The sequence below is a fragment of the Sciurus carolinensis genome, chromosome 4 (genome assembly GCF_902686445.1).
Source record: "Sciurus carolinensis chromosome 4, mSciCar1.2, whole genome shotgun sequence".
Lineage (NCBI taxonomy): Eukaryota > Metazoa > Chordata > Mammalia > Rodentia > Sciuridae > Sciurus > Sciurus carolinensis.
Window position 1 is genome coordinate 87,289,023 of NC_062216.1, and position 13,648 is coordinate 87,302,670.

The 13,648-nt window shown below is 37.5% G+C and overlaps 1 protein-coding gene across 1 annotated transcript in view; it reads left to right on the forward strand.

The window, feature by feature from the left end:
• Positions 1-253: 253 nt before the first annotated feature.
• The window catches only part of Pde3a (phosphodiesterase 3A), a 309,213-nt gene continuing 295,818 nt past the window's right edge, over positions 254-13,648 (forward strand). The window contains exon 1 of the mRNA XM_047549421.1: positions 254-1,857. Within this exon, the coding sequence (XP_047405377.1) occupies positions 895-1,857 (963 nt within the window). The 5' untranslated portion in view covers positions 254-894. The remainder of the gene's footprint in view (positions 1,858-13,648) is intronic.

A 13,648-nucleotide genomic window follows, 5' to 3' on the forward strand; every position in this document is an offset into this window, starting at 1 on the left:
GGGAGTTGCCTTAAAGAAAGAAAGCGGAATTGTCGACCACTCCAGTTGCCCGTTTTAATACAGTTTTAAGCAGTCATATCCACTCGTTTCCCTTCTGCAAAACTGCAAAATCACCATCAACCTTGTACTAAAAAGAAGGGGAGAAAAGCAAATCTCATTCTCCTTTTTCACCCTCCCTTTCCTCTCACCCTCCCTTCCTCTCCAGCTCGCTCGCTCTCCCTCCCTCCTTTCTACTGCTGCAGCCGCTAGTGTCTTGTTCTCTCTCTCTCCGACGGGACTTAGCAACTTCTTGATTATTTCTTAGCCCCTTTCCCATTTTTTTCCACTCTGCCATGAACTGGACGGACAGACGCGGAGAAGACTTTGCTTTCAGCCCCAGGGAATGGCGATTCGCGTCCCGGGGCCGTGCCGGGGAGGATCGGCCCAGGAGAAAGAAAGAGTGATAGAGAAAGAGCTGCAGGAAGAGAAGGGAGACCTCCATCAGACGCGGGCCCGGCGCGCAGCAGCGCAGCGCGGAGCTGCGCGGGGAATGGCCCCATGCTCGCCCTGCGCCCCCGGCTCCTTCAGCGTCAGCTGCCCGGGTGCGCGGGATGCATTGGGCAATTTTTAAAATCCCGAAGTAGCAAGAGCCCTTGGAAGATATAAGTCGGGGCTGGGGGTGGAGCAGAGGATTTTCAGAAGCTATTCAAAGAGCGAAAAGTCCAAGCCTGATTAACTTGAAGTCCCTTTGGAGCATCTAGCGTTCTCCGGGAGTTATTAGAAAGCTGAAACTTTCAGTGGATTGTGGGCCTGGGGAGAAGAAGGGATTCCGAGGGTGGGACTGGGAAGAGCGAGTGCGCGCTCCTGTGTTGAGGAGTGGGGGCGTCAGTGGGGGTTCGGTGAAGAAGGCACACCATGGCAGTACCCGGCGAGGCCGCCCGAGAGAGGGACACACCGGGCCACGGCGGGGTGAGTCAAGCCCCGGTAGCGGGCCGGGACTGCCACCGTCGTGCAGATTCCCCATTGCCTCAGGGCTCTGGCTGCAGCGGCTGCTGGGGAGACCTGGTGCTGCAGCCGCTCCGGCGCTCCCGGAAACTTTCCTCGGCTCTGTGCGCGGGCTCTCTGTCCTTTCTGCTGGCGCTGCTGGTGAGGCTGGTCCGCGGAGAGATCGGCGGTGAGCTGGAGCAGAGTAAGGAGGCGGCGGCAACCGAGGAGGAGGAGGAAGCGGTCCCGGGAGCCGAAGGGGGCGTCTTCCCTGGCCCTCGGGGAGGTGTTCCCGGGGGCGGCGCGCCGCTCAGCCCCTGGCTGCAGCCCTCGGCACTACTCTTCAGTCTCTTGTGTGCCTTCTTCTGGATGGGCTTGTACCTCCTGCGCGCCGGGGTGCGCCTGCCTCTGGCCGTCGCGCTGCTGGCCGCCTGCTGCGGGGGGGAAGCGCTCGTCCAGATTGGGCTGGGCGTCGGGGAGGATCACTTACTCTCGCTCCCGGCCGCGGGGGTGGTGCTCAGCTGCTTGGCCGCCGCGACATGGCTGGTGCTGAGGCTGAGACTGGGCGTCCTCATGATCGCTTTGACTAGCGCGGTCAGGACCGTGTCCCTCATTTCCTTGGAGAGGTTCAAGGTCGCCTGGAGACCTTACCTGGCATATTTGGCCGGCGTGCTGGGGCTACTCCTGGCCAGGTACGTGGAGCAGATCTTGCCGCAGTACTCGGGGGCGGCTCCGAGGGAGCATTTTGGGTCCCAGCTGGTAGCTGGGACCAAGGAAGATATCCCGGTGTTTAAGAGGAGGAGGCGGTCCAGCTCCGTGGTGTCCGCCGAGATGTCGGGCTGCAGCAGCAAGTCTCATCGAAGGACCTCCCTGCCCTGTATACCAAGGGAACAGGTAAGCAAGCGCTGGAAGCTCCTTTCTCTGCTCTCCGGGAAACTTCAAACTCTTGGGAAGCGTTGCAAAGTGAAGGGAATTCGGGCGTTGGCAATTAAAGGGAAGCTAGCCTAGGAAAGTGCTATAACTTTTTAGACTTAGTAAGAAACAAACGTTTTGAGGTTTTGTTTTTCTTTCTTTTTTCTTTGAGTATTTTATAATCTGAACAACAGAAACACGAAGTATCAAAACTAAAGGGCGTTTGCACTGTCTTTCACAGCTGGGCCAACTTTGCAGATCTGCTACACCTGGTGTTCGGCTTGCCTACAACTTTACTCTCAGTTTCCTCCTTTAGCAGAAATTTTATAATTAGTTTTTTTTTTTTTAAGCAGTGGACGATTTTTCAACACATGGGTTTTCCTAGATTTCTATTTATTTCTTATAAAATTTCTTTCTTATACAGTGACAGGTAAACATTTATACAACTAGTGAGTAAAAAGAATCGACAGCAGTCAGGCATCCTTGAAGGTGAGGTATTGATACACACTTTGCTTTTGCAGGAAGTTTTACTTGGAGATACTGCATCTGATGGTGCCCAATTTGTTTTTAAATATAATTTATTGATGTGCATTGTATCATGCTAGTGTTTTGTATTCTAAATATAAGCTTCAAATTTGGGGAATACTATCCCTGAACTTCGGAATGGTTTAAAATTGTAAATTGTGCTGTTGTTAAGTAAAAATAATATTTTTCTTGAGTATTTACATAATTAAGTGGATAGTTAGAAATTCAAATGGACTCGTGCCTGTTTTACAGGAAAGATTAATTCAGGAGAATATTTCTAAGATTGCTAGTGATCTTTAACTTTCAGAAAGGAGGAGGTGGAAGAATCTGGAATTATAAAGGTGAAGGTGAATTATAAATTCACCAATTATAAATGGTGAAGGTGCAAATAAAAGTTCAGTCAGTTTTGGAATGAATTTCCTTACTATCATTAAATGTTTTAAGAATGGAATCATTGCTATAAATGATATCGTAGAGCAAATTCCAATTTTAAATACAAATTGCACCTGAAAAGCCATACTTGTTCAATTCTCGAAGGAGATTGGACACTTGATGAAGAGAGTGGAAAGCTGGTTATGTACAGCAGATGGAAATTTATGCTTTTCAAACTTAAATTTATGACTACCTGTATGACACCATTAGGACAACTTTAGGAAGTGCAAGAATATCCTGAGATATAGTAAGCTTTTTCTTTTTAGGTTATTCTGTGGGTAATCATTTAGGTATTTCTAAGAAATAGTAGTCACCATATGGTGTGGGTGACTAGTTTGTTTCTGAAAGGGAGTTGATAATACAGATCTGTGGTTGGTTGACATTATTTAGGAAAGTGAAGGACAGCATCATAATCTCTTGTGTTTATTTTAAAACAAATGTACTTATTTAGCTTTTTGTTTAGATAAAACAAATATTTCTTGGGTTTAAGCTTACTCTAAGAGTAAAGGAAAAAAAAAAATAGGCCACTGACTGATACTTAGTTTGGGTAGAAATTTGGAGATCTTTGGAATAAAATAAGTTACCTATTTAAGGGTAAACTAATTAGAGTAAAAATGCAATTTAATTTCTTTTCACGGTTACAGGAGAAAATGTCTCTTAAATGAAGACACTGCTGGTTTAAATGGGTTTAGAACATGCTGTTTAACTTGTAGGGAAATGTGATTGTGGTCCTTGTAAAATTGAACCATAATTTCTAAGAAAAAAAATCTGGATTTAAGCATAAATAACCTGGCCCTAAATTAATATCATTTAGTCACTAAAATATTTCTGAAGTTTCTCATTAACATTTGAGGGAGTTAAGAATAGATTTAAGATAAGGTATTCAGGTGAATGGACTAGTCATGTTAATTAAGTTGAAGATTTTTATTGTTTTTTCTCGGGTTTAAATTGGCAAATGGAGAATTGGAATAATCTGCAAATTTATAAGAAAATAACAGCATGGCATTTTTAAATGTTTTGCTGATTAATGCTTTTGAAAAATGCATATTTATAATGTATTTCGATAATTTTCTTGGGTTACTGTTTTTCTCAAGCCTGTGTTTATCAACAGTGTTCTAAAATGAGAGACTATTTCTTTTAGCTGATGGAAAAACAAGATTACATTTAGCAAAAATTTAGATCCTTGAAGTTTTAATGAGGGTATGGGTGAGTGTGCCAGTTACTGAAGAGTAGTTTTTATATATGACCCATTAAAGTTGTTGCTGAGCATAATTGTGGGGAGTGGGTGGGAACTAACGTGGGATGGTATCTTATGAGGGTGATATCTCATAGTTAACTGTGTGAAAAGTTCAGGAGCTATATAGTAGATGGCTTATTTGTTTTATCATAAGGAAACAAACTTCTGATGAAGGGTGCAAAGTGTACTACTGTCATTTGCATACTTTATGAGGTTAGGATTCAAAATAATTATAAAATGAATATAAAACATTTTGCTGAATGCTACCAAATAGTTCTTTTTGGAAAGAACATCTCCTGTCAAGTCAAGACACTCATAAGCAACAAGTGAATTTTTACAAAATTTTTATTTTTTCTTTTTAGTTATACATGACAGTAGAATACATTTTGATATATTTATACAAGCATGGAATGTATCTTACCTAATTAGGTTCCCAGTGTTGTGAATGTACATGATGGTGAGATTCACTGTGGTAACAAGTGAATTTTAAAGTGTAAGGACATAAAGCACAGAGGTCTCCTGAGAATTTATTCAGACTTTGCTCATTGTGAAGTTTAAAGGTGAGAGAATTTCAGCATTTTTTTTTTCTTACTATGGATAATGGTGTATGCTTGCTTATGAATGCTCTCTCTTCAATGGCTCTTAAACTTAAAAAGGCAAAGAGAATATATGATAAAATTCTCATAAAATGAACCAATTGACAGGTATATTTTACTCCCCCCACCCCACCTTATTTCCTTCCTTCCAGAACCTTAAGTCTATAGAATGACTAAGTCTGTAGTTTAGATGTTACATGTAGAATTGAATTTTGCAGCAGTGATGATAAAAAGATGATTTCAAGCAAGGGAAATAGTAGGTCTAGTCCTTGGTCACAGAATTAATCAGGAACTGGTTGTATGTGAGGGTGCAAGTGAAAATTTCTTCACTTTCAGGAAATACGTTTATAGCATCTCTGTGACTTATAGTTAAGTCCTGCCAGACGAGTATCCTCCAGACCGAGGCTGATTTTATAGATGATTGTGTCTAACTATACTTTCTAGACGGGCAGTGTTAAGAAGGCTAGCATCCACTGTGCTGTATGTATTTTTTCTAAGTGAATTTTTACATCTGAAAGCAGGTAAGATATACCTGAGATCAAATTGCCACTATATCCCTGTAAATCTAGGTACCTAGAATTTGTTGAGTTACTAGGTATTGTGCATGATTAATAAATGTTATTTTCAATGTAAAATTTTAGTTAATGGAATATTTAACATTTGGAAACTGTATTTGAGGGGTATCTGTTCTCATTGCATCTCCTTTTATAGTTCTTCTGCAATTACTGTGACCACCTTTCTCATTCACTTTTGAAAGATTCAAAACCAAATGCAATTTTCATTACATGTTAAGAAAAATTTAATATTTTTACCTGTGGTTTTACATAAAATAAATACAAGGTATATGACTGTGTCCATGAATGCATTTAAATCACTTAGTGATAAAACTTTGTGATGGGTAAAACTTCAGCCAGAGATGTACAAATACATACTTTATATTTAATTAAAAACCCAGATTGGTTCCTGTAACTATTTACCTAGGCTCTCAATTAAACATCTTTAGCATGCATTAATGTACTATTGTAGAAATGTAAGTTGGTTTTTAGTTATCAAAAGAATCAAGTTTCAGATCTCTGATGTGGGAAAGACATTTTCAAGTAAAAAAGCAAAGAACAAAACAAAAATAGGAGAAATGGATATGGATTTTGATGACAGGCATTGGATGGTAGATACATGGTGGGCTTTATTATATCTTTGATAAAAAGTACGACTAGCTTTTATAGTATAGAAACAAACTACAGAAACTTTTCTGAACATATAGAATACATCATACTTTAAATTCCTAAATACATTTCAATATAATATAAATCTCAAATTGAATAAATTTCAGAAATAATCATGTACTTTAAACTGTAACTTCTGTCATGTTTCCATAGCAGTATTCATCTTATGGGGTTTTAAAAAGCAATGTTGATTATTTATGACTCGGTGACAGAATTGAAATTAATGCTAACTTCTGAAAATATTGAAAAGGAAAAACAAGATTTTTCTGATCTCCCAGTAAAGGTGAGGGAAAAGAATGTTTTGTTTTTCTTTGATTTTTTAAAATTGTGATTTAATTTGTGAATATGGATATTTAAGGCATACTGAAATACTTTTTTAACTGACAGAAATAGTCAGTGAATCTATATAAATTTACAGAGGTTGGAAGGAGTGAAAACAGTCATTTTACTCTTTCTGTATTGAGTCTGAAGTGTAAAATGTTAAAACTGTAGAACTGAAAGAAATGCTGTGTATGCTGGGCTGTCATGTTAATTAAATAAACAACCAGAACACTGACTCTGTGTATGAAATACATTTTGAAAAGTCAGAGGGAAGGGGGTGCAGGCAGGCAAGGGTGAGTGACATTGGCATGAAAAAACATTCATTATATCTGTGGTGACATTTGTGTGAATTTGTAGTATTCTATTAGGAAATTCAGCTCTGAAAATAATCTCTTTAGGACTCTAGTTGAATAAAAACCTCACCAAATCTAATTTCACTTCTATTTTGAATATGTTCACACTTATAACATTAAAGTAGTGTGTTATAAAGTTCCAAATAAGTATGTATTATATTTTAAGATTTTCAACTAATATGGTTTGTGTCCATAACAGTCCAGTAGAGTCTGTTGATTTCATTGAAAACTTGTGTTACTGAATCTATAAAAAGAGTGAGTGTGTTTTGGCATTAGGGTGGGAGCTACATTTTCCAGAAAACATTGTTGTGAAATGTACATCTTGGATATATGAAGATGATCAATGCAACTATTATATCATGGAGTATCCTAAGAGATTTTGACGTGCTGAAACTGTGTCTTTGCATTGGGTTATGGAGAATGTTTCTTTAGCTTTATGAAATGATGCCTAACCTTCCATGTTTATGATGACTTCCTTATTTAATTCCTGTGTGTCTCCTGATCCATGGAGTCTTCCTCCTTCCTCTTTTCTGTGTGATATTGATAATCAAATCTTCTAAAAAAGCCCTTAAATACATATTGAAAACTCAGTTTATGCTTATATGCTATATTCATGTGTTTAACAAAGTTCTATTAAATAATTGTGAAGAACTTCAGAAAGTCCAAAAATGTCCATATTTTTGTACTAAAAATGTATTCTGCTAATAGTCCAGTGAATGTTATTTCTTTATAGAGACAGTATATATATATATATATATATATACACACACACACACACACACACGTATATATACTTGAACTATCGTGCGCATTTTTAAAAATGAGGATGTGTGTGTGTGTGTAAAGTAAGGCTACCCTTGGGAAGTGTTTTAACTTTGAAATGAGAATGGAGGTTTGTGCCATTCTCAATGTACAAAGATTTGATGCTGGAGGCAAAAAATCTGAAAGACGTGTCTGAGCTGTAATTCAAAGGAAGATTTATTGGATAACCATTGCCAAAAATATTAATTGGGCCATGTGAGGTTACACACACTATAATTTTAGCTACTTAAGAGGCTGAGGCAGGAGGATAGCAAATTAGAGGCCAGCTTTAGAACTTAATGAGACCGTGTCCCCAAATTTAAAAGGACTGGGGATGTAGCTCAGAGGTAGAGTACTTGATATGCAAGGCCCTAAAGTTCAATCTCCAGTACTGCAAACCCTCCCCCAAATTAGTTTACTGTACTGGTTCATTGAAAATATGCTGTTGTTAAAAGAAGACACTACTCCTAACTAATGTCATCCATAAAGGCCTTTGGTCAGTCAATCATATGTCGAGATAACACATTTTATCTGTGTATTAGACCTTGTGCTAAATAACACAAAAATTGTACAGATAAAATACAGCATCTGTCTCTCCAGGGTTTATAGCTTAGCCAGGATAATGAGACATCCAAAGAAGAAAAGGGGAATTCACAACAAAAGATCTAAATGCCCATGGAGGCAGTAGAGGGAAAAATGCAGGTAATGACTTAGAGTGGGTATTTAACCTGCGTTCAGGACCCTTTCATTTCTTCTCTGAGAGTATTCATAAAACTTCATTTGTTCATTTTATGGAGAAATTATCTATTGTGTCATAGTTTTCTGGAAGTTTGTCCCCACACATTGGTTAAACATAAATGGTTTAGATATTGAGCAATTTGGCATGTGAAGACATAGAGAATTTTTTCTTGGTTAGTGGAAATTAATTTCATATATCTGTACTACAAATACATCCTGAACTACACGTAAACGTATTACAAGATGCTTTCTGCAACTGTATTATTCTCTTTCACTTGAGTATGCTGCTGGGGAACAGTCAAGAAGGAAGTCAGGCTGGAAGTTTGAAGCCTCAGTGTCATTTGTGATGTTTACACATGGAGCCAACTTTAAATTCTCATTCAGATTTAGGGGACTGAGTAATCAGATGGAATATCAGATGTACAGATAACAAAATGGTTTTTGCCTTTGCAATGAATCAAATAGTACCAGGCAGACTATGGAATGTATTATTCTCAACTTAGTCCTGTCAATAAATATTGATTGTGTTGAGAAGTGTAACTTTGTGGAGTCTTCATCTCATCACACAAGTCTTCAATGGCAGCCTAAATATTATTTTTTTCCATGTTAGTGTTTCAATGAATTTATTTGAAGATGATCAGGATTTCAAATTCAAGGCAAAAAATAATTCCCAAATCAGTAAAAGAGTTGTTGGCAAAAACATTTTATTATATGTGTTCACCAAAATTATTTTGCCCAGTTCCTTAGAAACCCATTAAAATGTAAGCAAATAGAATGTAATATTGTAGGAGGTCATGAAGAGCATTGCTGTTTAGAGGATAGAAAGTTCTTTGAGAAAAGTCACAAACTAAACAACCTCTGCATGTTTGATTTTATTAACTGTCACTTATTAAGGGAGTTATGAATGATTACTAATGTTTTCAAGTATAGCCAGTTTCTAATAGAGTAATACAAATACTTAAGGGAACTCGTGTCCTTCCATCCTAAGAAGATGAGTGGTTATGAATGAGGTGAACTTTGTTTTTGTGTTGGGGTATGTGCACATGTGTGTGCATGTGGGTTTTTTTTTTCCCTGCCAGGAAATTGCCTTGGTTGTATCAATTTAGTGGAGAAACAGTGTCACCCAGTGGCTTTGGTGAAAACAGCCCTGTAAACATTATCGATACCTGCTGTTCAATAGAAATTTTGTATGAACCAAAATAAATACATATTTAATTTGCATTTTCTAATATCATATAAAAAAGTAAAAACAGGTGTAATTTATAATAGTATGCTTTATATCAACTTGTAATCAGTTTTAAATATTGAGATAGTTTACATTTTTTTTTTTTTGACAAGGAATCTAAATATCTGATATGTTTTGTACTTAGAACACATTTCAATTTGTTGTAGCTGAATTTTAACTACTCACTAGACATGTGGCTAATGACTGTAATATTGGTTGATGCAGTTGTACATTTTGAATGTGGTGAAATATTTGAATAATGTCACCTTCAGTTATAGTGCAAAGTCTGGAGATTTAATGATAGCATTTAATAGTCTTTCAGAGTTTGATCTTGAGAGCTCATTTCTGTACTACTCTAATACTTGGTGAGACTATCTTCCCTTTTTCCTTCATTTCACATTATTTTACATATTTAAAAATATCATTGTAATTGAACGGGACATAGTGCAGTTGTTAATGAAGTTTTATGTTAACCTGATTTATAATACAGTATCAATATTTCCAGTTCATTATGAATTTGCCTTTCATAGTCTTGTATGTAATGGGGTTTGCTTATGCATGCAGTGTGAACACATCACATGTTCATGGTGATTAGTCTATAATTAGGTTATCTAATGTCTCTTTGGTAATGAAAGTGCTTATGTTTGTAGTGCAGGGTGTTATCTTTGTAACTTAGGAAACTAAAGTGACAAGCCTGCTTGTAACTTTAATGGATGAAAATTATAGCAGTGCCTGTGAAGGGCTGATGATTCCTCACCTTTGCTTATGTAAACACCACCTCCATAGAAGGAAGTTGAAAATGCTTCCATTTTGGGTATAGAAAGGACTGGAGATTTGGCTAGCTTGGAATTTCTCAGCTTAGAATTCAGATTAGGTGACTTTTGGAGCCATTTTCTCAGTTTAACCTATAGGCTGTGATTTCAAACTGATTCAGATGATATAGTCTGGAAATACTTAATGTCATGTACCTCCTATCATTTCTCAAACTCTATGAATTCATTATTCATAGGCATGGTTCCACTGTTAAACCAAGCACTAATGAGAAGCCGGGCTCAGTGGCATACAACTGTAATCCCAGAGACTTGGGAGACTGAGGCAGGAGGAGGGCAAACTCAGGCCAATCCCAAGGGATTTAGCGAGAAGACCCTGTCTCGTAATAAAAACATCAAAAGGACTGGTGATGTAGCTCAGGGGTAAAGCACCTGGATTCACAGTCCAGTACCTCCCCCACCCCAAAAGCAAAAGCACTTTTTATGCATGGAATGTTCTTTTATATGGATAGATACATAGGTTTTTTTTTTTTTTTTTTTTTTTTTTTTTTTTTTTTTGGGGGTACTGTGGATTGGACCCAGGGGTGGCTTACCTCTAAACTACATCTCCAGTTCTTTTATTTTTTGAAACAGAGTTTCACTAAGTTGCATAAGGTCTTGCTAAATTGCCCATGCTGGCCTTGAAGTTTTGATCCTCCTGTCTCAGTCTCCTGAGACTCTGGGATTATAGGTATATGCCACTCAACTCATAGGTTGAGTTTTTTAAAATAATGAATTTGTTTTGTGTGTAGTGGTTTTCATCTATATAGGACACTTATAGTAACTTTTGTGATAATATGTGTATTATCATTGTGTTACAGAATAAAAATAATAAGATGCATAGCTTTTCACGTATCACTTAGGAAATAATCTATAAAGTTCCAAAGGCAATAAAGTCATGTTGTACAATAAAGCACATTTGGATACAATAAAGTAATATGGACTCTGGTTCACTTCCACTGAAGCTGACTTATTTTAGACTTCTTGAAAGAGTTCACTGAAGAATAAAATGCCATTGTAACACTCAATATTACTTGAAAGAGTTTGTATTAGAATGTAACTAGTCATTTGTCCTCACTAATTTTGAAGGTGCTTTAGATTTATTGGTCTTTTAAATTTTTTTCACCCAGTCTTCTTTTCCTGTTTTCTCTCCCTCCCTCTCCTCTCCATTTCATTTCATGTTATTTTTATCTAATATATTCTGCAGAGTGTGTTCAAAAATTTAAGGAGGGTTTTTCTGTCCTCCAGAGTACCTTATAAGAATATACAAAAATTTTATGCAAGAAACCTGTGGTTAGGGGTTAATAGGATTTTTATAAAAATTTCCATCTTCTGAAGTAAGTTGAAATAACTGGATAATTATGCTGTTTCTCTGGCAAGGGATCATACCCCTCTCTAGGTATGATCCACTTCAGAAAGCCTAATGGAAGTGTGAAGTTCCGGCAATATTATTTTGGGGGATTTTTTTTTTTTTTGGACAAACTGATGTTCTGCCCTGTGGAGGGAACATCTTTGGCACATGTTTAAGCTGGCGTGAACACAAAGGAAATAGCTTTTCATTTTTATCTTAAATGTTCCAGAGGATCAAATTAAAGGTCCACTTCAGAAATGTTCCTTAGGAGGCAGTGTTTGTTCTTGCACGGGATACCCACCAAGTTTGGGAGTTAGTATTTCAGTCCTGCCTTGCCAGCATTTTCCCAAAATTTGGGCAAGGCGTGTTGAGCTGCCTATGGTGCATTGAGGATTTGCTTCCTAGGTTCCGGAACTGAAGAAATCACATTCAGATCTTGACAGTTTACTTTTTACTTTTTAAATTTTTATATATTTTTGGGTACTGGGAATTGAACTCAGGGGTACTTGCTTGTGCTGAGGCTGGCTTTAAACTCGTGATCATCCTGTCTCAGCCTCTTGAGCCACTGGGATTACGGGTGTGGGCCACTTCATGACAGTTTTCCTTACAAAAGAAATCACAGATTTTGAACCTTCTTGTTTTAGTCATTTTTTTAAAGAAAATTTTGGTCCAGTGCATTACTCTTTAGGTGCTGGCTGCCTGGCAGGATAAATGGATGGAAAGGAAATATTTATCTTCCTAGTCCCCTGATATTGCATAGTGATCGAATTGATTGAACCTATTTTGTCCCATCATCCTAGATAGGGAACACCTAAAAAATTTATATGCATAATATATGATAATTATAATATGATAACATTAAGAATTATTAATATCAATGTAATATGTATGTAAGTTCTAAATTATAATTTCCAACCTGTTTTGATGCACTTGTTTCAATTTCATTGAAATATTTTTGAATTGAAAACTTGGGATTTAATAGGTTGAGGAAATTTCTGTTTAGAGATAAAAAGAAATAGACTATCAATAAATTTGTAAAGTTAGAGTTTTAATATGACTATTTGCATATTTGTTACTTTTGAAAACATTTTTTTGTATGTATTCCATAGGGGTTGAATTTGACCTGCTCCTTAGTAGTAAGTGTTAGGCCAGATGTTAGGGGCAGTTTTGGTTCGTGGATAACTCCCAGAAAAATGCTTCGCAGACACAGGTCCCACAAGAGGAACTTTATTTTATGCAGACAAATCGCGCCCGCTGGGGAAAAGTGGAAAGGAAAAGAAGAAGATGGCGCAGGTTTTCTCAGTTATCGGAATTTCGCAGGCTGGGAGGAACCAATCGTGGAGGAGAATTATTACAGACTGACTGATGGACCAATGACATATTAGAACGTAATGTGGGAGGCAGGAAGATTACGGCAACGTAAGCCAGAAATTCCTGTAAAGGGAGAGGCGGTTGTAGGAGGCCGGGTTCCTGTAACGGGAGAGGCGGGCATAACGCAGATTGACAGGTGGGTTGGGAGGCTGGGTTCCTTACAGTAAGAAATTTCAAGTTCAACTTGAGTCCTAGATATTTATTTTTAGCTCACATCAACTGTAAATAACCAAGGCTACGAAGATCACTGTAGCATAAACTTTAGGAAGCTCTTTGAAATTAGGGTCGATTTTTTTAGTTTAAAAAAAAAAAAAAATCAGGTTTTTTTTTTTCCCACTTACCACTAATAGACTTCAGAAGAACAAACAGACTTCATATTCTCCCATCACAAAGATCTGAAGTGTTCTTTTATTATTACCATTTTACACTTTTTGTTTGAATAGTTGTTTTTCCTGAAAAGTCAAATGTAAGGTATTTTATAATTTTTATCATTTTTTTGTGCTGGAAATCAAACCTAGTACCCTTCCTCATGGTACACACTATACAGTTGAGCTACATCCTCAGCCCCTATTTTACTTTCTAATTGTGATCAGTTACAAAATATATCTTGAGATAGTTGTTCCCAGAGAAGACACTGTGAAATTGGTTTATTTAAAATATCCCATTGCAGTGTGAAGTTTGGTAGCATAGTTTCAGGTCAAGATGAACTAAAAAAAAAATCCAACAGTTTATAAGTTTTTATTGAAAAGCAAATTTTAGTTTATCTTGTCATTTTTCCTTGGGATCCTTAG